At 44.9% G+C, this 22,882-nt stretch overlaps 1 protein-coding gene and 1 long non-coding RNA gene across 7 annotated transcripts in view; both read right to left on the bottom strand.

The window, feature by feature from the left end:
* The window catches only part of PHACTR1 (phosphatase and actin regulator 1), a 697,605-nt gene that overhangs the window by 19,894 nt on the left and 654,829 nt on the right, over positions 1-22,882 (bottom strand). For all 6 annotated transcript variants that reach the window (XM_049883909.1, XM_049883923.1, XM_049883943.1 and 3 more), the window contains one exon: positions 2,891-2,946. In XM_049883909.1, coding sequence (XP_049739866.1) covers positions 2,891-2,946 — 56 coding nt within the window. The remainder of the gene's footprint in view (positions 1-2,890; positions 2,947-22,882) is intronic.
* On the bottom strand, positions 13,579-20,210 carry LOC126075839 (uncharacterized). The gene is made up of 3 exons (XR_007517295.1): positions 14,195-20,210; positions 13,983-14,120; positions 13,579-13,834 (listed from the first exon to the last, which is right to left on the bottom strand). It is a non-coding gene; the product is annotated as an uncharacterized LOC126075839 (long non-coding RNA).

Here is a 22,882-nt window from a genome sequence, read left to right as displayed (position 1 = left end):
GTGTGAATGCAGGTGAGGCACGTGGGAGGAGACAAAAGCGTCTACCTCACGTCTGATTTTAGGACTCCACAGTGACTTGTCTGTTCTCCTTTCTCCTCAACAATGGAAACTTGACCATGGATCAGAAAGACATCATGCAGATTGAATATTTCCCTGACAGCAGAAATCACCTGAAAATGTCCAAATTCCATTTTGTGGCCTCTTAAATTTAGAAGGGAGTTCAAACAGTTAATGCACTCGACTGTTAACTGAAAGGTTAAAGGTTCAAGTCCCCCTAGAGGTGCCATGGAAGAATGGCCTGGTGATCGCCTGAAAAGTCAGCCATTGAAAACTCTGTGGAGCACAGTTCTACTGTGACACACATAGGATTGCCATGAGTAGGAGTCAACTCAATGGCAACTGATTTTGGTTTTTTTTCTCAAACTTTTAAGGTGACCCCTTGGTTAGAAAAAAAAACATACATAAATTCCTAGTGGCCTAGGAAATATCTGTGGTATACTCAAGACCAAGGAAGGCCAATCTGAAAATTACACCATCTGAGAGGTGGGGAAGGAGTAGTTGGCACTGACCAAGCAAAAATAAAGCTGATGAGGGCTCTGGGGGTGGTGGTGGGGGGAGGGGGCATCTTCTCTGGGGTGGGACTCCACAGCTCACCCTTAGCAAACCACTCAATGCTGACCAAGTCACAAGACCACACTGGGGAAGGATAGAAAAGTAAAATTAACAACATTTTAGTTTGGTCAAAGTAGAAATTACCAACCACCCAAACTGAGGTTTCATATGACTGACGTGAGTGTGCCACGTGTGTGTGTAACACATAGCATTTCTATAAAATTTTGTATAGTGTATTTTTCTTTTCTGGAGAAAAATTAGAAGGGTGTGTGTATAAGGGAGAAGCAGAGAAACAGTGTGACTGTGTATGTGAGAATATGAGAGTGTGAGGGAGAGAAAGGGAGAGATTGTGAATTAAACTAAAAATACTATTTTTTGACTCTCTTGAGGAATCTGCTAGTGAGAGAGATTGAGCAGATGTGGGCAAAACGGTTTTATTTTCTAAGTATTTAATATCTTCCACTAAATTGAGGCACGCTGGCGTCCTTGAGATGCTTGATTTATTTTAGGACTGTATCTTCATTATTATTTGAGCACCCAGTGGATTCTCTGTATATATTCAAATATCTCTGTGTCCTGAACCAAACAAGGGGCTTGTTCATTTTTTCTAGTCCATGGCCACAGTGACAGGGTGCTTTTCTTGAATGAGGGCCTCAGGAGGCACACCACTGCCCAGTTGTGGAGATCCTGATAGACAGACATTAAGCATTTTCATTTGAAAATCCTTTCTTAGACTTTAAGTTGAATGATTTTAAAGGGGCAGTGGGGTTTTATCAACAGCAGCAAGCTGCAATGTAAAGTCAGGTTTTCTAGTCCCACTTGCAAATGGCTATCTCCCCCTTTACACACACACACATACACATACATATTAAAAACAAAAACAAACCCTGGTGGCGTAGTGGTTAAGTGCTACGGCTGCTAACTAAAAGGCTGGCGGTTCAAATCCACCAGGCGTTCCTTTGAAACTCTATGGGGCAGTTCTACCCTGTCCTACAGGGTCGCTAGGAGTCGGAATCGACTCGACGGCACTGGGTGTTGGGAACTGGGTTGCCATCGAGTCGATTCCGACTCGTAGTGGTCCTATAGGACAGAGTAGAACTGCCCCATAGGGTTTCCAAGGAGCAGCTGGTGGATTCCAACTGCCAACCTTTTGATTAGAAGCCAAATTCTTAACCATTGTGCCACCAGGGCTCCTGTGTGTATGTACATACACACACATATATATGTCATTTTATTGTGGTAAAAATATAAAAATACATAACATTTGCCATTTTAACTTTTTTTAAATGTACATTTCAGTGACATTTATTATCTTCGCCATGTTGTATAACCGTTACCACCACTAGCCATTTCCAAAGGTTTCTCATCACTCCAAAGAGAAACCCAGTATCCCTTATGCAATCACTCCCCACTTGCTCCTCCCAGCCTCCGGTAACTTTTTGTCTCTATGTATTTGACTAGCCAAGGTATTTCATATACATGAGATCACACAATATTTGCCCTTTTGTGCCTGATTTAATTTGACTCAGCATAATGTTTTCAAGGTTTATCCATGTGGTGGCCTTTCTGGCTGAATAATATTCCATTATATGGATATACCACATTTTGTTTATCCATTCATCTGTTGATGGACACTTGGGTTGTTCCCACATTTTTGGCTACTTGCTCCAATGAACACTGGTGTACCAACACTGAATATATTTTAGCCATCAATTCTTAAGTTTTAAGCCAATTTTTGTTCAGAGTTGGCACTAATGCTCCTCAAAATCATTTAATAATAAGTTTTCCCTAATTTTTAAGTTTCTTTCTGACTTTAAAACTTACTAAGGGAAGGTTCAGATTGTAGTCTGTGGACTTCTAACGAGCAAAGTGGATTAGAATTTACCTTCTCCATGGGGATGCTCGAGGAGCCCTGGTGGCACAGTGGTTAAGCACTTGGCTGCCAACCAAAAGGTTGGTGGTTTGAACTTACCAGCTGCTCCTAGGGAGACAGATGTGGCAGTCTGCTTCCATAGAGATTACAGCCTTGGAAACATAGGGCAGTTCTACTCTGTCCTATAGGGTCATTATAAGTCGAAATGCTCAACAGCAATGGGTTAGGTTTTTTTTTTTCCCCATAGGGATGTTTCTTTGGTGTTCTAACAGGTAACGATGTAGCCTTAACAGTTAAAGAACTTCTCAATAATTTCTACCCAGGCAGAATTCTACCTGTGACCTACAATTAATAACTTAAAGCCACCACAAAACATCAGTGATCGCCATGGGTTTAGTCACTTACGTTTCAAAATGTTCCTCTGCTCCAACTCCTCTGCAGTTGGCCTCTGGCTCAGCCGCCTACGGAAAAAATCCAGGAAAAGTTTTTGGACCATATCATATCCTCCTTGGGTCATTAATTTCCCCAGCCCCTGTAGACACATGAGACCGAGCCGACGGCTGGAGTTCTTGTCCCATCCTGTGCTCTGAAGGACTGACTCTCACCAGCAACGCCTCAGCACAGTTCCTCAATTTCAACCCCAGGAAAGGCACAAGACCTCACGTCACACCAAGCTGACCCTCCTCCTTCCTCTCTTCACCCACCCCTCCCCGCCCCTCCCCATCCCATGCCCTCCAGGCAAGAGGACTGAAACTTAGCCTGGACTCTTCCCTTCACAGGAACCCTTTCTTTCCTTGTGACCTCCTAACTTAGGCCTGTGGCCTCTGCTTCCCCCTCCTCCCTCAAGGCTAGAGCTTGCTTCATGCCAGCTTTGCCCAGACCCAGTTAGCACATAAGAGGCTCATGCCTGGGGATACACGTGAGAGAGCAGGTCTCCTCTGGAAAGAACAATAGCTACTCTCCTTCTCGTCCCCACCCATCACTACCAGAGCCTTGTTAGACCATGGAATGACCAGTGAAGAACAACAGAAATGACACTCCTGTTGCCAGGCATGTAATTTAGCCATTGCAAAGGAAACATAGCAAGGGCATGAACTTGCTATGATGCAGTGACAGGGAGGGGAGGGCAGAGAGTGAGCAGGCTCTGAGCCATAGAAGAATAGCTTGTGAATGGCGCCAAAAGGAAGAAAGCCACACTCGTATCCCCATATAAAGTTCCAGGAATGAGCAATACAAACACAGACATTTATACTTAGGTTTTGAAAAAAAAAAAAAAAAAGAAGCACTTGGTAATTATTTAAGAGTCCCTGGGTCACGTAACTGGTTAAGTGCTAGGCTACTAACTGAAGGGTGGTTCTAATCTACCCAGAGGCACCTTGAAAGAAAGTCCTGACAATCTGCTTTTGATAGGTCACAGCCGTGAAAAAACCCATAAAGCACAGTTCTGCTCTGCACACACGGGGAAGCCACGAGTCACAGAGACTCGACAGCAACTGGTTGGATTTGGTTTTGGTTAACTATTTGGTAACTGTGCAATTTCCAGCATTCTGCTTCACCCATTGGGATGAGGTATGTATGCAATGAGAAAATTCTGGGAGGAATTTTAGGCCTCTCAGAGTCCTCCCTAGGGACTTAAGTGTTAGAAAGGAGTGATTTTCCAGTAGAAGCTGTAGTCCTTTCCCAGATGTCAGCAACTATTCGTGTATTGTTGGCAAAATGTTTACATCATGAGTCTGAAGAGGACCTAGGGTGAAAATATAAAGTCTGTAGAGTCACCAAGGGTATAGATTTTAAATTCAGTGCTTATTATCATTTGTATTACTCCTTATTACTCTTGGCAAGCCAACAGTTGACTCTGTGATAGCCCAGTGTTACCACCGCTCGTGCTGAAGATAGGGAGGGGGCTTCAATGCCAGAGAAAAGATTTTTGGTCAGACACTGGTCTGCAAAATCCACAGCACCCTGGAGACTGTTGGAATTTGTATTACAAAGTGCTTTTAAGTTTATAAGAACATTTTCACATTTATTATTCATTTTCTCCTCAAAATAGCCCCTTAAGGTATGATTTCTCTCTACTGGCAAGGGCCACCTATGTATTTGGAAATTCACAATATTGGCAGGTCTCAATTTGGACTCAGTGGTCTCTAAAATAGGATTTTTAAGGAGTGGCTGGTGGGCTCGAGCTGCCGACCTTTTGGTTAGCAGCCATAGCTCTTAGCTACTGCGCCACCAGGGCTCCTACTGGTCTCTACGTCCTTTCTAAAATCAGACTCTCACACTGTAGGAGAAAACTCAAGATTATATGACTGAGCAAGTAGGTGTCACAGGTCTGGAATGCAGCTTACTGACTCCTCATAGACTGATCTTTTTAGAGGCTCATTTCTTTTCTCCAAGAATTATTTCTTTCAGAAGGGTGCACAGCCACCTTTATGATATGGTTTGGTAATACCTAGGTTTAAAATGAAACGAGGATTCTGGAGGCAGTATATTAGGCCCCTTATGGTGCACACTGTCTACACTCATCTACTAGTCTAAAGGCTCGCAGTTAGACCCCACCTGGTGGCACCAGGGAAGAAAGGCCTGGCCATATACTTCCATAAAGATTACAGCCAAGAAAACTCTATGAAGCAGTTCTACTCTGTAACACAAGGGATTACCATGAGTCGGAACTGACTGGACAGCAAAAGGTTTGTTTTTTTGGTTTATGTTTTGAACAAACCCTAAAGATTTCGATATGGTGCTTCTATCTCAGAGGCCGGGCCAAGGTTTTGGAATGTTTTGAGAAGAGGGTCTACAGAATGTTCTCTCACTAACTGTGCTTAGCAGCCCATATCTTGATGGTTCTGTGCTGGCCTTTTATTGTGTTCCTCTATGGGCCATATTTGGTGGGGATCAAACTAGGAGTAACTGAAGTATAGATAGAGAAAATCTTGTTATTAACTAGGCACCCTTACAGCCAAACACATGTGATTCAGATGAAGCCTCCTCTTGATATTTCATTCCAGAAAGGGCTTGAGAACATCAAGGCCAATCATAGCTCTAAAATGTAGCTACACCTATCTAGAAACCCTATCACAACTAAAAAAAAAAAAAAATCACAACTACTGCGCTACAATTAGTTGCTTTGACTTTGGAAATGAGATTTCGTAGGGAAGTGGAATTGTGCGCATTATAATGACAAAGCGCTAAACAATTTAGGAGTTGGCAGATTTGGGTTCAAGTTCTGGCTCTGCTCTGAACCCATTTTCCTTGGACAAGTTACTGAATTCCACTGAGCATGTTATTTTTGCTATAAATAATAAATGAATAAGCTAATGCTGATTCAATGCCTGTATAACCACTGCATATAAGTTACTTCATTTACTCTTCATAGCAGCCCTTTAAAGTAGTACTATCATCATTTCCACTGTACAGATGAGAAAACTGAGGCACAGAAGGTTGCATAACTTCCCCCAGGTACACAGCTAGCAAGACAGAGCCAGGACCTAAACCCAGCCAATCTGACTCTACAATCTGAATACTTTTAACCATTGTACTAGTTTTCCGTTACTGCTGTAATATTATCAGAAATTTAGAGGCTTAAAAACAATACAGATTGGTTATCTTCCGGCTCTGGAGGTCAGAAGTCTGAAATGCATTTCACTGAGCTAACATTAAGGTGTCGGCAGGCGGGGCTGCATTCCTTCTGGAATCTCTCGTTGTTGTTAGGTGCAACAGAACTAAATATTGCACCATCCTCACAATTGTTATGCTTGAGCCCATCTTTGTAGCCACTGTGTCAGTCCATCTCACTGAGGGTTTTCCTCTTTTTTGATGACCCTCTCCTTTACCAAGCATGGTGTCCTTCTCCAGGGACTGGTCCCTCCTGATAACATGTCCAGAGTACATGAAAAGAAGTCTTATCATCCTGGCTTCTAAGGAGCATTCTGGCTATACTTCTTCCAAGACAAATTTGTTCATTCTTCTGGAAGTCCATGGTATATTCAGTATTCTTCCCCAACACTGTAATTCAGAAGTATCCGCTCTTCTTTAGCCTTCCTTATTCATTGCCCAGCTTTCACATGGAAACCCTATGGGATTCAAATTTCTCTCTGGCTTTGACCTTCCTGCCTTCCCCTTAGAAGGACTCTTGTGATTAAAAAAAAAAAAAGTGATTACATTGTGATTATACCGGGCCCACCCAGATAATCCAGGGTAATTTCCCTATCTCAAACTCCTTAATCACATCTGCAAAGTCCCTTTTTCATGTAAAGTTACATATTGACAGGCAAAGGGGAGTAGGGCATGTTGATGTCTCTGTGGGGGCCGGTATTCTGCCTAACACAACCACCAAACCACACTAGTCAGAAGCTGCAAAATGTTTGGTGGGCTGGGCTTGACTCTCCAGTTTGCTCTGGCATGCCCAGAGGTTACCACTTGAACCTGAATGCCTTTAGCTGTGTGCTCCAGTTAGCCCAATCCCCAGCACTCACTCCAATAATACACGTGAGTGTACTTATATCTCTCTTGCCTTCCTCCTTTCCAGTCATTCCTGGCCCCTGTGGACCTCTAAGTTTGAGATGCCTGGACGAGATCAAGTTCTAAGCATCCTAACTTATGCTTTTCTTCTTTCATCCACCAACCTATGCAACATTGGCTAAAGCCCGGTTGAGGGCCAGGCACTGACAGACCATGTTCATATAGCACTCACGGCTGAGAGGGGTACAGGAGGAACTGAACTGTGCGTGATAAAACTGGATGAACATTTTCAAGGAAATAGGCTATAATAAAATATCCTCAAAATGATAAGCAAGTTGAACCTGATTTAGACTTCCATTGGCAATTTAGAAAACCCTGTGGCACAGTGGTTAAAAGCTTGGCTGTTAACCAGAAGTTCAGCAGTTTGAACCCACCAGAGGCTCTGCTGGAGAAAGATGTAGCAGTCTGCTTCCATAAAGATTACAGCCTTGGGAACCCTATGGCATAGTTCTACCCTGTCCTATAGGATCGCTGTGAGTTGGATTCAACTCGATGGCAACGGGTTTGGTTTTGCAGATTCTTGCTAGGTTCCTGGGTGGCACAGTTTGTTCTCGACTGCTAAAGGTAGATGCCTAAAAAGCAAGCAGTTGGAACCCACCCCACAGAGCTGTGGAGATAGACCTGGCAATCTATTTCCATAAAGATCATGGCCAAGAAAACCCTATGGAGTGCAGTTCTACTCTGACACACAGGGGTTGCCAAGGAATCAGAGTTGACTGGATATGGACAAATTTGTTTGTTTTGGGAGGTGGGGGTTCAGATTCTTGCAGCATCTTCGTTTGGCCATCAAGAGGATCAGGCAAAAACAGTTCAGAAAATATGTGGCAAAGGGGCTAGGCTCTAGGCAAAGCTGTGAAGGAGCTAAGTTTCCCTGTGGTTCTCTCGACTCTACTTCTCAAGCGTTTCCCCTGTCTTACTCCCCTCTGAAGCCCCTGAAATTACATTATCGCTCTTGCTCTAGTTCATTCCTGTTAAGATTTGTTCTTAAAAATGAATGCTATACATTCTCAGCCACATTAAAATGTAAAATCATTCATGTACTTAGCAAATTATTTGAGTGCTAGGTCTGTGCCAGGTTCTGTGCTAGGCACCAGGGTATAATGATGAGCAAAAACAGATCAAGTTCCAGCCCTTGTGCAATTTAAAGACCACATGGGCCGTGTAGGCTTCATTTAGGATTTTTCAAGAATCAGTGTAAAGCCACTGAAAAGTTTAAGTTTTAGGGTGGGTGAAGGGTGGAGCCAATGAACATTATCAGATTTACAATAAAAAGAGATCACTTTGATTGTTGTATGGAGAATGGATTGGGGGAGCCAAGAGGAGAGGCAACTTGCACAGAACCCTTAGAAGGCTACTGATACCTGGTGAAGATTATAGCTTGGACTCGTCTGTGGTGGCACACATGAAAATTCTTAGGAAGTCAAATTGACAGACCATAGTGACATCATACATGCGCGGAGGAGGAAGGTATACAGGATATCTCCCAGGTTTCATGGGGCAGTGGTAGAATTCTTGACTTCCACGCAGGAGACCAGGGTTCGATTCCAGGCCAACCCACTTCATGTGCAGCTAACCCTGCCTGTCAGTGGAGGCTGGTGTGTTGCTATGATGCTGAACAGGTTTTAGTGGAGCTTTCAGGCTAAGACAGAGTAGGAAGACAGGCCTGGTGATCTACTCCCCAAAATCAGCCAATGAAAACACTATGGGTCACAACAGTCCAGTCTGCAATTGATCATGGTAATGATGTAGGACCAGGCAGTGCTTTGCTCTGTTGTACCTGGGAGCACCACGAGCTGGGGCTGACTCAAGGGGTGCTAACAACAACAACTTAGGTTTCATAACTAATGAACTGGATGGATGGTAATATCATTCAATGAGATGGGGAACGCTGGAAGGGAACGAGGGTTTTCTGGGGTACTGGGGGAAGGGTGGATGGGAATCATGAGTTTGAGCTTGGATCTGCTGAGTCAGAATGCTTTTGAGACATCTAAGTGGTTGTACCAAGTAGGCGGGTAGGTGGAGATACTGAGCTCAGAAGAGGAGGCAGTGATGGAAATTGGTGGCTGGTCTGCATATAGACAATACATGAAGCTATGAGTATATGGAGAGTACCGAATGAGAAGAGGAGAGGGCTCAGGACTGAGCTTTCCAGAATTCCAGTATTTAATGCAGAGAATGAGGAGGATGAACTGGCTAAGGAGTCAGAGAGGAGCAGTTCATGGAGGCAGGATGGACTAAGATGTTGCATCCTGGAACAAAGTAAGAAGATGAGCATGGTCAACAAAGCACATGCTGCTGAGAGGTCAGATAAAACAAGGGCTGAAAACACGCCCACTGGGCCCAGTACCGTGTAGGTCATTGGAGCGCTTTCAGGGGGATGGGGGAGTAGGGAGTGGAGTGGGCTTAGAACACAATGAGAAAATGGACATAACAAGTATGGAACGAGAAGTCTGGCTGTGAAGGAGAGAGGAGAGAGATGGCCATAATTGGAGGTGAAGAAGGCTCTGATAGGTTTTCATTTTTTATGGAAGAGGACTAAACATGGAAAGAAGCTAGATTAAGTTGGGGGGAGGGCACTGAATATATAAATAGGAAGTAGGTTCAGTAGTGGTTTAGTGGCAGAATTCTCACCTTCCATGCAGGAGACCCAGGTTCGATTCCTGGCCACTGCACCAGCCCATGTGCAGCCACCACCCATCTACCAGTGAAGGCTTGCGTGTTGCTCTGATGCTGAACAGGTTTCAGCAGAGCTTCCAGACTAAGATGGACTAGGAAGGAAGGCCTGGAGGTCTACTTCTGAAAATCAGCCAATGAAACCCCTTTTGATCACAATGTTCTGAACCTCAGCCTATCGTGCGGATGGCACAGGACTGGGCAGCGCTTCATTCCTCTGTGCACATGGCCACCACGAGTCTAGGGCCGACTCAACGGCAGCTAACAACAAGTCTTAATACATAGGACAGGGGTGTTATGAAGGCACCAGGGGCTGGGGCAGAGAAGGCCTTCTCCTTCAGGAGGGACTGCTCTTTCCTGAGACAGGAGGGAAGCAGGATAGAGTAGGCTGTATATAGGTTTGTATGTTTGATATTGGAAACAGAAGGGTGGCATTTACTTACCCTTTCAGGTCGGACTGTAATGAAAATGACATATTAATTTGAAATATTACCCTTTCTTGAGGGATTTGTCTTTGAACAGAGGCAAACCAAAGGGATAAAGCTCTAGCTTCAGAATTTGAGTCATGGGAATTTTAGGGGGAACCCCTAGAGCAGCCTGACATCACCAGATTAGGCAGCCATCTGCCTGGCTCCTCTTAGGGTTCCCCTTACGTAGAAGCATTGGTTACTAAAAAGCTGAATGGCAGAGCACAGTTACTGTATTCATGAACTCATCAATTGTATGAATAACCCCAAGGAGCTGGTAACTCTGATAAAAAAGTGGAGCTATCTTAAGTATGTATTCTATCTCCCTTACCCCTGCTAATACATTTAAGAAATTGTATCTGATTTAAAGATTAACATTCAAACATTTAAAAAATTTCCTGTTTCTGTACTGACCATTTCGTAAATGCCTGGAGGCAAGGGGAAACCTTTCTGGGAGTTCAACTTTTGCAGGAAGTGAATTATCCAAAATTAAATGTTTAATGTGAGCTGAGTGATCTATATTTAGCTTTGCTATTAAGTATGTGGAAATCCTGGTGGCATAGTGGTTAAGTGCTAGGGCTGCTAACCAAAGGGTTGGCAGTTCAAATCTGCCAGGCGCTCCCTGGAAACTCTACAGGGCAGTTCTACTCTGTCCTATAGGGTCGCTATGAGTTGGAATCGACTCAATGGCACTGTTTTTTTTTTTTTTTATTAAGTGCATGAGTTTGGTTTATAAAATATCCTTGAGAGCAAAATTATTTCCACGCCTCAAGTGATTTCTTCTTTTCTCTCAGCCACTGTCATGAACTGAAAAACCACCGGGTTCCTGCTTAAATGCCACGTCACCAATTACCATATGTGAGCTTTCTATTTTCTTTCAAAATTTAAGAATGGATCTTGTCTTTTATTTCAGTCTGAATGCCCCTGTTTATACTAGTGACCGGAGCTTGTCTTTCTGCAGGTCCTTGGGTGACACAAGTGGTTTGTGCTTGGCTGCTAACCTAAAGGTTGGAGGTCTGAACCCACTCAATGGCTCTGTGGAAGAAAGGCCTGGCGATCTGCTTCCATAAAGATTACTGTCAAGAAAAATCTTATGGAGCAGTTGTAATCTGACACACAGGGGGTCGCCATAAGTCCTAACTGACTCGATGGCAACAGGTTTGGTTTTTTGGTTGTCTTTTTGCGTGAAAAAACTGTTGGAGAACAAAAGTTGCTTAAGATTTGACTTTAGAAAAGCAGACAGCTAGGGAAGGTTGCAGTAAGATGCTGTGAATACATACGGAGCAGGGGGCATTGTCTTTGCGCAGGACAGCTTTTCCCCAGAGAAGTGACAATACCCTTGTAGGTTCTGCTGCTCTGACTCCCAGGACCAATGAGGATTAGTTCTGCTGCACAGCAGTAATGAGCTTCTTCAGGGAAGGAACAGCAAGGTCACTGCTTTCATTAGCATTAACAACTGCTTATTGTTTCCACGGACCGCCCTGAGCTGAAGCTTGGAGCTCTGAAGCTGTATCTGCATTTCAGGATAAAGGAGAGCAGCCTTTGGTTTTCTGCATCTCAGCACCACTGAGATGTGACTGCATTTCCAGAAAGACAGAAAGAAGAAATGCAAGGTCCTCATGCAGAAAGATGGAAAACAAGGTCTTCTCTTCAAGGGTGGTAGAAGACAAGGGCTTTTCTAATGGATGTCCCAGATGAGACTATGCAGTGAAGAGGAGCATAGTGAGGGAGGGGAAAGGGGAGCAGCACAGAATTCTCTCCCCTCCTCCCTCCTCTGAATTCCCGGAGGTCAGTTCCTTGAGGGCGGGGCATTTCTGTCAGGCTTTCCTCTCCACTCTCTTTCCAGACAGCACCGAGAACATACCAGGTGCTTGCTCAGTAGTCATCTAACCCAGGTGCCACCATTTCTGGTGCCACCCACCCTCCTTGGATGATCTCATCAACGCTCCTGACTTCAATTAGCATCTCTATATAGCCATGTCTCCAAAACCTATACCCTCAATGCAGGAGACTTTTCTGAGTTCCAGATTTGTATTTCCCATTGCCTTCTTATAATCCTGGAGCCCAGGTGGTGCACTAGGTTAAGAGCTACAGCTGCTAACCAAAAGGTTGGCAGTTCGAATCCATTAGCCATTCCTTGGAAACCCTATGGGGCAATTCTACTCTGACTTATAGGGTCGCTATGAGTCGGTTTTTTTGATGAGTCGGAATCGACTGGACGGCAATGTGTTTTTGTTTTTGTTTTCCTTTTCCTTATATTCCTATAGGCATCAAACTTAAAGAGTCCCAAAAGAATCCATCCTCTTCACGTGCTCCTCCCTAGGCAGTCAGGCATCCCACCACCAGTGGTTAGCCAGGAAGCTGGGAATCGCCTGCCTTCTCTGTATTGCTGTGGTCTCCTGTGGCTCCTATAACAAAGCACCACAAACTATGTGGCTTAAGGAGTCCCAGGGTGGTACAAAGAGTTAATGCATTCAGCTGCTAACCAAAAGGTTGGAGGTTTGAGTCTACCCAGAGGTGCCTCAGAAGAAAGGCCCAGTGATCTACTTCTGAAAAAACAGCCACTGAAAACCTGGAGCGCAGTTTTTGTCTGACACAAGTGGGGTCGCCATGAATCGGAGTCTACTTGATGACAACTTGTATGTGGTCTAAAACAACAGACGTTTATTGTCTCACTGCTCGGGAGGCTAGAAGTTCAAGTTCAGAATATTGGCAGGGCCATATTCTCTCCGAAGGCTCTAGGGGAAGATCCTTTCTTGTCTCTACCAGCTTCTGGTAGCCCCGGGCATTCCCTCGCTTGTGGCAGCATCACTTCAATCTCTAGGCCCATCTTCACATAGCAGTCTTCCCTTTGTGTCTGTGTGTCTGTCTCTTCTCTTTTTATAAGGACACCAGTCATATTGGATCAGGGCCCACCCTCCTCCAGTATGACCTCATGTTAACTAATTACATCTTCAAAGACCCTATTTCCAAACAAGGTCGCATTCACAGGAAAAGGGGTTAGGACTTCGACACACTTCTGGGGGAAACATATAACATTGGCTTTCACACTTGATGGTCAATCAAGTCCCTAAGTCCAAACTATCTCTCAAAGCCATCCTACCACCACCTCAGGAAAGCAGCCAGCAGCATCTCTCTTGGGTTATGCCTGGATCTGGCTGTCACCAGCCTACCCCGCTCCAGTCGTCCACCCCCACAGCCGGAGTGGACTTTCTAAAGAGCAAATCTGATCATCTCACTCTCTGCTTAAAGCTCCCTGTGCCTTCCCAGGGCCCAGAGGATAGTCAGAACACTCAATATCCTCTAAGAGTCTTCATGGCCTGGCTGCTGGCCAAGAACCTGCCCTCTACTCCGCCCCTCAGATGTACTGATCTCTACGAACCTGCCCCTCACTCTGCCCCTCAGACACACTGACCTCCACGAATCTGCCCCTCAGACACACTGACCTCCACGAATCTGCCCCTCAGACACACTGACCTCCATGAATCTGCCCCTCACCCTGCCCCTCAGACACACTGACCTCCAGGAACCTGCCCCTCACTCTGCCCCTCAGACACACTAGCCTCCAGCAACCTGCCCCTCCACTCTGCCCCTCACACACAGTGACCTCCATGAATCTGCCCCTCACTCTGCCCCTCAGACACACTGACCTCCATGAATCTGTCCCTCAGACACACTGACCTCCAGGAACCTGCACCTCACTCTGTCCCTCAGACACACTGACCTCCATGAATCTGCCCCTCAGACACACTGACCTCTATGAATCTACCCCTCACTCTGCCCCTCAGACACATTGACCTCCATGAACCTGCCCCTCATACACACTGACCTCCAGGAACCTGCCCCTCACTCTGCCCCTCAGACACATTGACCTCCATGAATCTGTCCCTCAGACACACTGACCTCCAGGAACCTGCCCCTCACTCTGCCCCTCAGACACATTGACCTCCATGAATCTGTCCCTCAGACACACTGACCTCCAGGAACCTGCCCCTCACTCTGCCCCTCAGACACATTGACCTCCATGAATCTGTCCCTCAGACACAATGACCTCTAGGAACCTGCCCCTCACTCTGCCTCTCAGACACACTGACCTCCAGGCACCTGCCCCTCACACACACTGACCTCCAGGAACCTGCCCCTCCACTCTGCCCCTCACACACACTCACCTCCATGAACCTGCTCTTCCACTCTGCCCCTCACACACACTCACCTCCATGAACCTGCCCCTCCACTCTGCCCCTCAGACATACAGATCTCCCCTTGGTTCCTTCCGGGTTGGTATGTGTTTTCCTGTACCTATAACATCTTTCCCTTCCTCTTTTTCTGAACAACTGACAATAATCCATAAGGTCGCAACTTAAAATTTAAGGATCACTTCTTCTTGGTTAAGGTGCCTTCACAGTGTGCAACAACAGCCCTGTTACCTTCCATATCCAGTGTTTATTATACTTGCCATTATTACGGGCTTAAATGCCCACCTTGTCTACTGGACCCCAAGGCTTAAGCTCTGCGAGGGGGGCCCCCGTCCGCCTCATTCACCCCCCAGGGCCAGCTTCATGGCGTACAATCTGTGTAGCTGCATAGGTCCTCGTACTTGGGGTTTAATACGCTGCTTTCATTTTCTTGAGATTTTCAATCATTTTTGGGCAAGGGACCCCACGTATGCTCAGCCCACACTGCATCTGCAGTGCCTGGCACCGATGCTTCAAGTTTGTGAAATAACTAAGTGAATGCTGCTCCTGACTACCTCTTATCCTTAACCTTTCCCTCCTTTCTGGTTCTGCCCCTCAGGCAAGCAAATGTGTTCCCCATCAGAAACAAACAAAACATAACAAAGACAACAACAAAAGCAAAGCCAATATCCTAGCCCCACGTTCTCCTCCAGCTAAGGACTCCTGGCTGCCAGACTTCTTGCAAGTGTGGTCTAGGCTTGAGGCCTCAACAATCCATCACAATCTAGTTTCGGTCCATACCATTATATTGAGCAGGTTCTCAAACTGGGAGTGATTTACCTCCCAGGGGACACTGGCAATGTCTGGAAACATTTTGGTTGTTATACTGGGAAGAGGGGGTGCTACTGGCTTCTAGGTGGTAGAGGCCAGGGATGCTGCTAAACATCCTACAACCTACAGGACAGCCCCCAACAAAGAATTATCCAGCCCAAATGTCAATAGTGCTGAGGACGAGAAAGCCGGCTGCACTGCCTCGGTTCTTGTTAAGGTCACTGATGATGGAAGCGCCATGTCCAGTGGCCTTTGCAGAGCCCTCACTTTACTCGACCTGTCTCCATTAGATGACATCTCTGACCACTAGCTACTTCTCGAACCTCTTCCTCCCTTGGCTTTCAGGCCTCACATCTTCCTCTCCACCTCCTTCTTTCATCTCTGTGCGACAAACGGAGCAAAGTGAGTCTGCTAATTGCCAGTCTCTCAGGCTTCCTAAAAGTTTTGTGCTGAGAATGGGCAGAGGAGGAGGAGGGAGGAGGGGAAGGACATAGCTAGATCATTGCACTCACCTGCTAACAGTCTTCAGCTCTGACACAGCACCAAGAATAAAGTTCAAGCTCACCCCTTACACACCTGCAAGGCCAGGGTGCTGTGCCTCCAATTAACCCCTTGTACTCCTTCACTCCCTTCTTCATCTTAAGAGAACCAGGTCACATATATCCATCTCTTAGGGGTACTTGAGGGAACTAGTAGCTCCTCCTGTGTTTCCTGTCTTGCCATAGCCCTGTTCACTACATTGCTAATACCCATTTACACAGATGGCTTCTCAATTGGATGGTGAATGCCTCAAAGGCACAAATTATATCTTATTTATCTCTCTGCTCTGAGCACTTAGTATAATGCCTGGCATACAGAAGGTACTCAATGGATTTTCGGAAAAATTTTATTGTGTTAAAATACATATAACATAAAGTTTGCTGTTGTAACCATCTTTAACCAAACCCATTGCCATCGAGTCCACAGTGACCCTATAGGGCAGAGTAGAACTGCCTCATAGGGTTTGCAAGGAGTAGCTGGTGGATTTGAGCTGCTGGCCTTTTGATTAGCAGCCAAACTCTTAACCACTGCGCCACCAGAGCTCTGACCATTTTTGAGTCAGTGGCATTAATTATACCCACCATGTTGTACAACTATCACCATCATCTATTTCCCAAATGTTCTTATCACCCCAAACAGAAACTCAGTACCCCTTAAGCAATAACTCCCATCCACTCCTCCCATCTACCCCTGGCAATCGCTAATGTCTGTCTGATAGGAGCATTCAGTATTTGTCCCTTTGTGTCTGATTTATTCCACTCGGCATAATGTTCTCCAGGTTTATCCATGTTGTAATGGGTATTAGAACTTCATTTCTCTTTACAGCTGAATAATATTCCATTGTATGTATATACCACGTTTTGTTTACACATTCATCTGTTGATGGACCCTTGGGTTGTTTCCACCTTTTGACTATTGTGAATAATGTTGCAATGAATACTGGTATACAAGTATCGATAGATTTTTCATCATGAAATAAATGGATAATTCCTCACATGGCTTACCGTTAATCTGCAAGTTGGGCCCATGGGCATAAACCAGAACTCTGGGCTTGTATCAAGGCACTCTTGCCATATTAGAATAGAATCTGGGGTTCCTCAGGGAAAATCAACAACAATTTTGCTTTTATATCTCAGGTTGGTGGTTTAAATGGACCCAGAGGGGCCTTGGGAGAAAGGCTGGTGATGTACTTGTGAAAAAAATCAGCCATTGAAAACCGTATGGAGCACAGTTCTACGCTGACACACAAGAGGTCACCATGAGTTGGAATCAACCAGATGGCAACTGATAGTACTGTGTGCTTTTGCCCTTTCTCTCTCCAAACTAGACAGAATAATGCTTTTATAGTGTTGATCCATGTACCCAACTCTTTCCAGAAACTTCAGTCACTAATTTTTCCCCTCAGCATCAATTTTTTTCCTCATACCTCAAGCTATTAAGAAACAGCCTAGCACAGAAAGAGGACAAGAGCCCTGCAGCCTGCCTGCCTCCACCATTACCCAGAAGTCTGCTTGGGTATCATTGCTTTACCTCTCTGCTTGACCTGTTTCACCATATGACAAAGTGGCCCTAACAACATGGAGCCTGCCTGCCACATGGGAGTGCTGTAAGGACCGACTAAGAACAAGAAAGTCCTTTTTTAAAAATAAGTATATGCCCAAAATGTTATTTTTGAGAACTTGAAAAAGATCTCCTACCTGAAATAGATAAACAGGATACTCTTAAGATAAACTGTTTGTGGTTTTATTCATGGGAGGCTGTGGCCCCCACGTAAGACCCCATGGCTAAGATCAGATGGTGGTGGTTGTCAGCTGCCACTGAGTTGCCCCTGACTCTTGGCGTCCCCACGCAAAAGGGAATGAAACACTGCCTATTCCTGTTCCATTTCCATGATCGTTTGCAGATCAGACCATTGTGATCCATAGGGTTTTCACTGGCTGATTTTCAGAAGTAGATCTCCAGGCCTTTCTTCCTAGTCCATCTTAGTCTGAAAGTGCCTCTAAAACTTATCCAGCATCATAGCAACACACAAGTCTCTACTGACAGACCAATGGTGGCTGTGCATGAGGTGTATTGGCCCAGAATCGAACTCAAGTGTCCTGCATGCAAGGCGAGAATTCTGCCACTCAATCACCAATGTCCCCTACTATGAGGTAATAACCAGGGACAACACTGGGACAATGATGACCATGCTGAGTGGAAATCAGTGGGACTGTATGTGTGCTAGGCATCAAAGCTGTTTTAAGAAAACCCAATAAGTAACCTGACAGCCTACATAATGAGCACTCTTGGTGTTAGTAGCATTAGGGGACATAAACCCAGTAGTGGCAATCAAGAGTATTTCACTTTGAATGAGTATCCAAGTTGTTACACTAGAAATTAAGATCTTTAATGAAGTTAACCAAAGGACATACAATGTTCATTTCAACAAGGACATCACTACATAAAGAATCTATCAAAACAAATGTCAAGGCAATGTGAGGTCAAAAGCTAAGGAATATGAGAATAAAAAAATAAATGTCCAATATTGTAACACTTTAAATTGACTAAAGAGATTTGGTCATCTTTAGCTTAATCTCACCCTTCTTTCTTTCCTTCCTTCCTTCTTTTCCTTCTCCCTCCTTTCCTTTCTTTTTTCCTCCCTCCCTCTCTTTCTCCCTCTTTTCTTCTCTCCCTCCCCTCCTTTCATCCACCTATCCATCCATCCATCACTTATCAGTGTGCTAGTCCTTCAATGAGAGCTAAGAACTAACAATATTAGCAAAAATGACTACGCATGGATTATATAATGAAGTTCTGCCATCAAATATAAAACCAAGAAAACCAAAACCATTGCTGTCGAGTCGATTCTGACTCATAGGGACCATACAGGACAGAGCAGAACTGCCCCATAGAGTTTCCAAGGAGCACCTGGTGGATTAAAACTGCAGACCTTTTCGTCAGCAGCCATAGCACTTAACCACTATGCCTTAAGGCTAGTAGGGACAAAAACAACCTCAAGCTCTCCTCGGTCATCTTCCTACACACTGCCTATTTTCCTGGTTGCGCAGTCATTTCCCATGGTTTTCTGAGTCAATCCTTTAGCGCATGAGATCACCTGGGTTACTTCAAAAAATATTGACGGCCGGGTCCCATTCTGCGCAATGAAATCAGAGTATCCGAGGGGAGCTGAGCACCATTTAAAATTTTTAAATCCTTTCAGGTGATTCAAACATGTACACAGGATTGTGAAGCAGCCCTTTCAATCTGAGGTTCTCAAGTATGGTCCCTGGGCCAGCAGTGTCAACTTCACCTGGGAACTCCTTAACAATACAAATTCTTAGGCTCCACCCCAGACCTGTTGCCGTTGTTGGGTGCTGTTAGTTGATTTAGACTCATCTGGACTCCATGTGATAAAGTAGAACTGCCCCATAGGGTTTTTCAGGCTGCCACCTTTTGGTTAGCAGCCAAGTGCTTAGCCATTGTACCATCAGTGCTCTCTCACCCCAGAAACTCTGGGAGCCGGGCCCACCAATCTGTTTTAACAAGCTCTCTAGGAGATTCTCAGGCATGTCTCTACATTGGGGTCCTCAGTAAACAACATATACTATACAAGTGCCAATCACCTTCCAAAGAAAGGCAAGGCATGGAAGACTAGAAGCAGGCCCCAGGACACCTCCTCTCATGGCTGCTTCTGACTATGACACCTGGATTCCTCGTAGGAGATGCAAACAGGTGCAGCTCATGCATTTTAACACTCACCCCCAAAAGTACCAGTCTCTCCTCCCGGGGGCCAGCACTTCCCAGGCAGGGCTCTGAGGGTGGAAGGTGCAGCAAAAGCTGGGATGGGGGCAGAAACCCCTACACTCCTTTCCCTCCTCATGCTCTGGGGCTACAGCTGTTTTCCTAACAGCTGGCTCCGAGGTCCTCTTCTGAGCTCCTAGTTACAGAAACAATCCTTCTGGTTCAGAGGAGATCCCATGCTGTTTAGAAACTTGAGGATCAACAGACAAAAATACCCCAGAGCCTCAGATGATTGAGTGGAGGTGTTTTTGGCCACATTATTTTGCAAAATTTTCTATCCCATTACTGTCAGTCAATTCCGACTCAAAATGACCCTATAGTTCAGAGTAGAACTGCCTCATAGGGTTTCCAAGGAGAGGCTGGTGGATTCGAACTGCCGAACTTCTGGTTAGCAGCTGAGCTCTCAACCACGATGCCAGCAGGGCTCCAAAATTTTCTGTACGTCACTTTTATTAAAAGTTTCATTTCCCCCTACTCTCGCCGGATCTGTTGCTTCACAAGTTTAGTGTAAAATTGCATTCTGAAATCCATATACCTGTAGCCCAAAGGAGTGGTAGAGAGCATGATATTCTGATTAAAGTGTTAAGTGCTTTCCTGTGGCCTAATAATCTTCCACAAGATGTATTTTTCTCTGTATGTGATGTAACAAGAAGAAAAGACCCCTGCGGCCTTTTTGCCCAGGATCATGGCAGACTTTAGGAATATCTCACCTGTCTGGACGTACAATTTTGGGTTCTTTGTCAAATTTAAAAAGATCAGGAAAGACAGAGTTCTAATATGGAATTATTTATCCAAGAAAGGATCTATTAAAGAGGAAAAAGAACGAGAAAATGGAGAGTGACAGTGATGTTTCAAACATAGTTTACTTTGGTTATATAGAAAGTAAATATAAATAATTTCTCACCCAGCTCTTGGCCTTAGCTAACCAATGGACTGGCGATCCCTTGAGAGTAGAGACTATCTCTTATCAAATACGAGCCCCCAAAGAGACTGTGAATTCACAGCTGCATAGGACTGTTTGATCCTAGCCTGGCGACTATGAACTCATATTCTCTTCCCTCCCGTATGTTTTATGTTTCCTCACATTCTGGTAACATCAACCATACTACCACACACACATCACTATGGCTCCTTCTCTCACCCCAACCCCCAGGTGCACCTTCACATGCAAGGCCAGAGGGAAATCAGAGGCAGCAATGGCTGAGGCAGCTTCTCCACACCGAGATGCCCAGTGGGAGCCTCAGGAAAACGCGGCCAGAATCCATTAACAGCTCTGTGCCCAGGAAGGTAACGTTCCTCACAGGAAGCACTGCAAAACCAGCTCTTGAAGTAAGGAATAAACACCCCTCTCCATCCTGAGGGAAATGGCTAGTCGTACAGCAGGGGCTTTGGTCAGGGGTGCTATCTCCTCCTTCCAGGGGTGCATGGCCAGTAGCCAGGATCATGACCTGATGTCCTTAGCAAAAGGTGATTGTGAGGCTGAGCTGGTCTGGGAAACAGAGTCCTACACACAGTGGAGGGAGTCCTGAAAGCCACCCTTCTCAGCCAGACCACAACTAAAGGAGAGCACACGGAAAGGGGTAGATACTGATGGACTGCAAAAATGCCTGCCATTGTTCTCAGCATCTCCTTTCTCTGGTTAGAAGGCACATACTCTTGATAACGTGTGTGTATTTAGGCATGTGTGTATGCATGTATATATGTTCACATGTATATATGTGTGCCTGTAGCCCATACATGTATGTATATACAAAAACATAAACATGATTTTTTTTCTTCCTGAAATAAGTGTCATATAGCTGTTTTGCCAGTCTCTAAATTTTTTTAATCGCCAGAGTTGTACATCCCACACATAGCCTATGTTGACAAAATTTGCTGGGGCTGCTGGCTGCCCCGTCTCTTCACTATTGGTGTGACATCCAGGGTGTGTACCGTTTGGCCTGAGGTTAGAGCTTTGGTCTCTCTCAGAACCTGCCTTGGGCTCCAGGACTCACCTATTTGTATGTAATTTTTACTTGTTGGGCTCCCCTCCCGTCTTTTCCTGAAGGGCTTGGAATGTAAATTTCAGCTGGCAAAATGAGAAGACTTTCATCTTTATTTTCAAGCTAGGCCTGCCTGGCATGGTGTGTGGCCTTCTTTTCTTTTTCTTATTTTTGGTGCAGTGGTTAAGAGCTCAGCTGGTAACCAAAAGGCTGGCAGTTTGAATCCACTAGCTGTTCCTTGGAAACCCTGTGGGGCAGTTCTACTCTGTCCTATAGGGTTGCTATGAGTCGGAATTGACTCGATGGCAAGGGGTTTTGTTTCTTGGTAGTTTCTTTTGGTAGTTTTTTTTTTTTTTCTTCCATTTTAACCATTTTTAAGTGCACATTAATTACAGAATTCATTAATTATTCAGTGATATTAATTATAGTCACTATGTTGTACAACCATCACTGTTATATATTTCTAAAAGTTTTCCTTGCCCCAAACAGAAACTCAGTACCTTTTCAGCAATAACTCCCCATTTTTCTCTCCCCCCAGACCAAAAAAAAAAAAAAAAAAACCAAACCTGTTGCCATTGAGTGGATTCTGACTCATAGGGACCCTGTAGGACAGAGTAGAACTGCCCCATAGAGTTTCTGGTGGATTCAAACTGCTGACCTTTTGGTTAGCAGTCATTGCTCTTAACCACTGCGCCCCCAGGGTTTCCCCTGTCCCCCCAGTAACCACCAATAAACATGGTCGCTGTGCATCTGCCTACTCTAGATACATAAGTGGGATCATACAATATTGGTCCTTTTGTGTTTGGTTTATTTCACTTAGCATGATGTTTTCAAGGTTCATCCATGTTGCAGCATGAATCAGAAATTCACTTCTTTTTACGGGTGAGTAACATTTCTTTGTGTGTACATACCACCTCTTGTTTATCCACTCATCTGCTGATGGATATTTGACTTGTTCCCCACCTGCTGGCTATTGTAAATGGTGCTGCACTGAACGTCAATGTACAAGTATCCGATTGAGTCTCCGACGCTTTTAAGTTTCTTGGTTGTGGCCTTCCTTTCTTCAGGACAACACACATCTGCTAAAATTGATGCCCTTTCTCATTCTGTCTGCAGGACCAGTCACTTCTTGGCTGGCCAGCAACTGAGCTGCACTGTTTCAGATGGTGCCTGGCTGCCCCTGAAGTAGCTTTTCTAATTGCTTGGGTAATAAATCAAATTTAAAAACACGGATTAAAAATGTCTAGATCTGTATGGTGCTTCACAGTCAGACTTGGCCAATAAATAAAAGTGGAATTATTTTGATGATTAAGGAAATTAGTATAAAGAAAAATCGTATTTGCATGAAGATAAATATAATTTTCCCCTCTAATGGAGATGGTCCCAGACGGCACTGGGTTTTAATGGAGATAGTTTTGGCTGATGCAC

The sequence above is a fragment of the Elephas maximus genome, chromosome 1, assembly GCF_024166365.1.
Source record: "Elephas maximus indicus isolate mEleMax1 chromosome 1, mEleMax1 primary haplotype, whole genome shotgun sequence".
NCBI classification, from domain to species: Eukaryota; Metazoa; Chordata; class Mammalia; order Proboscidea; family Elephantidae; genus Elephas; species Elephas maximus.
This window is presented reverse-complemented; position numbering and strand designations above follow the sequence as displayed.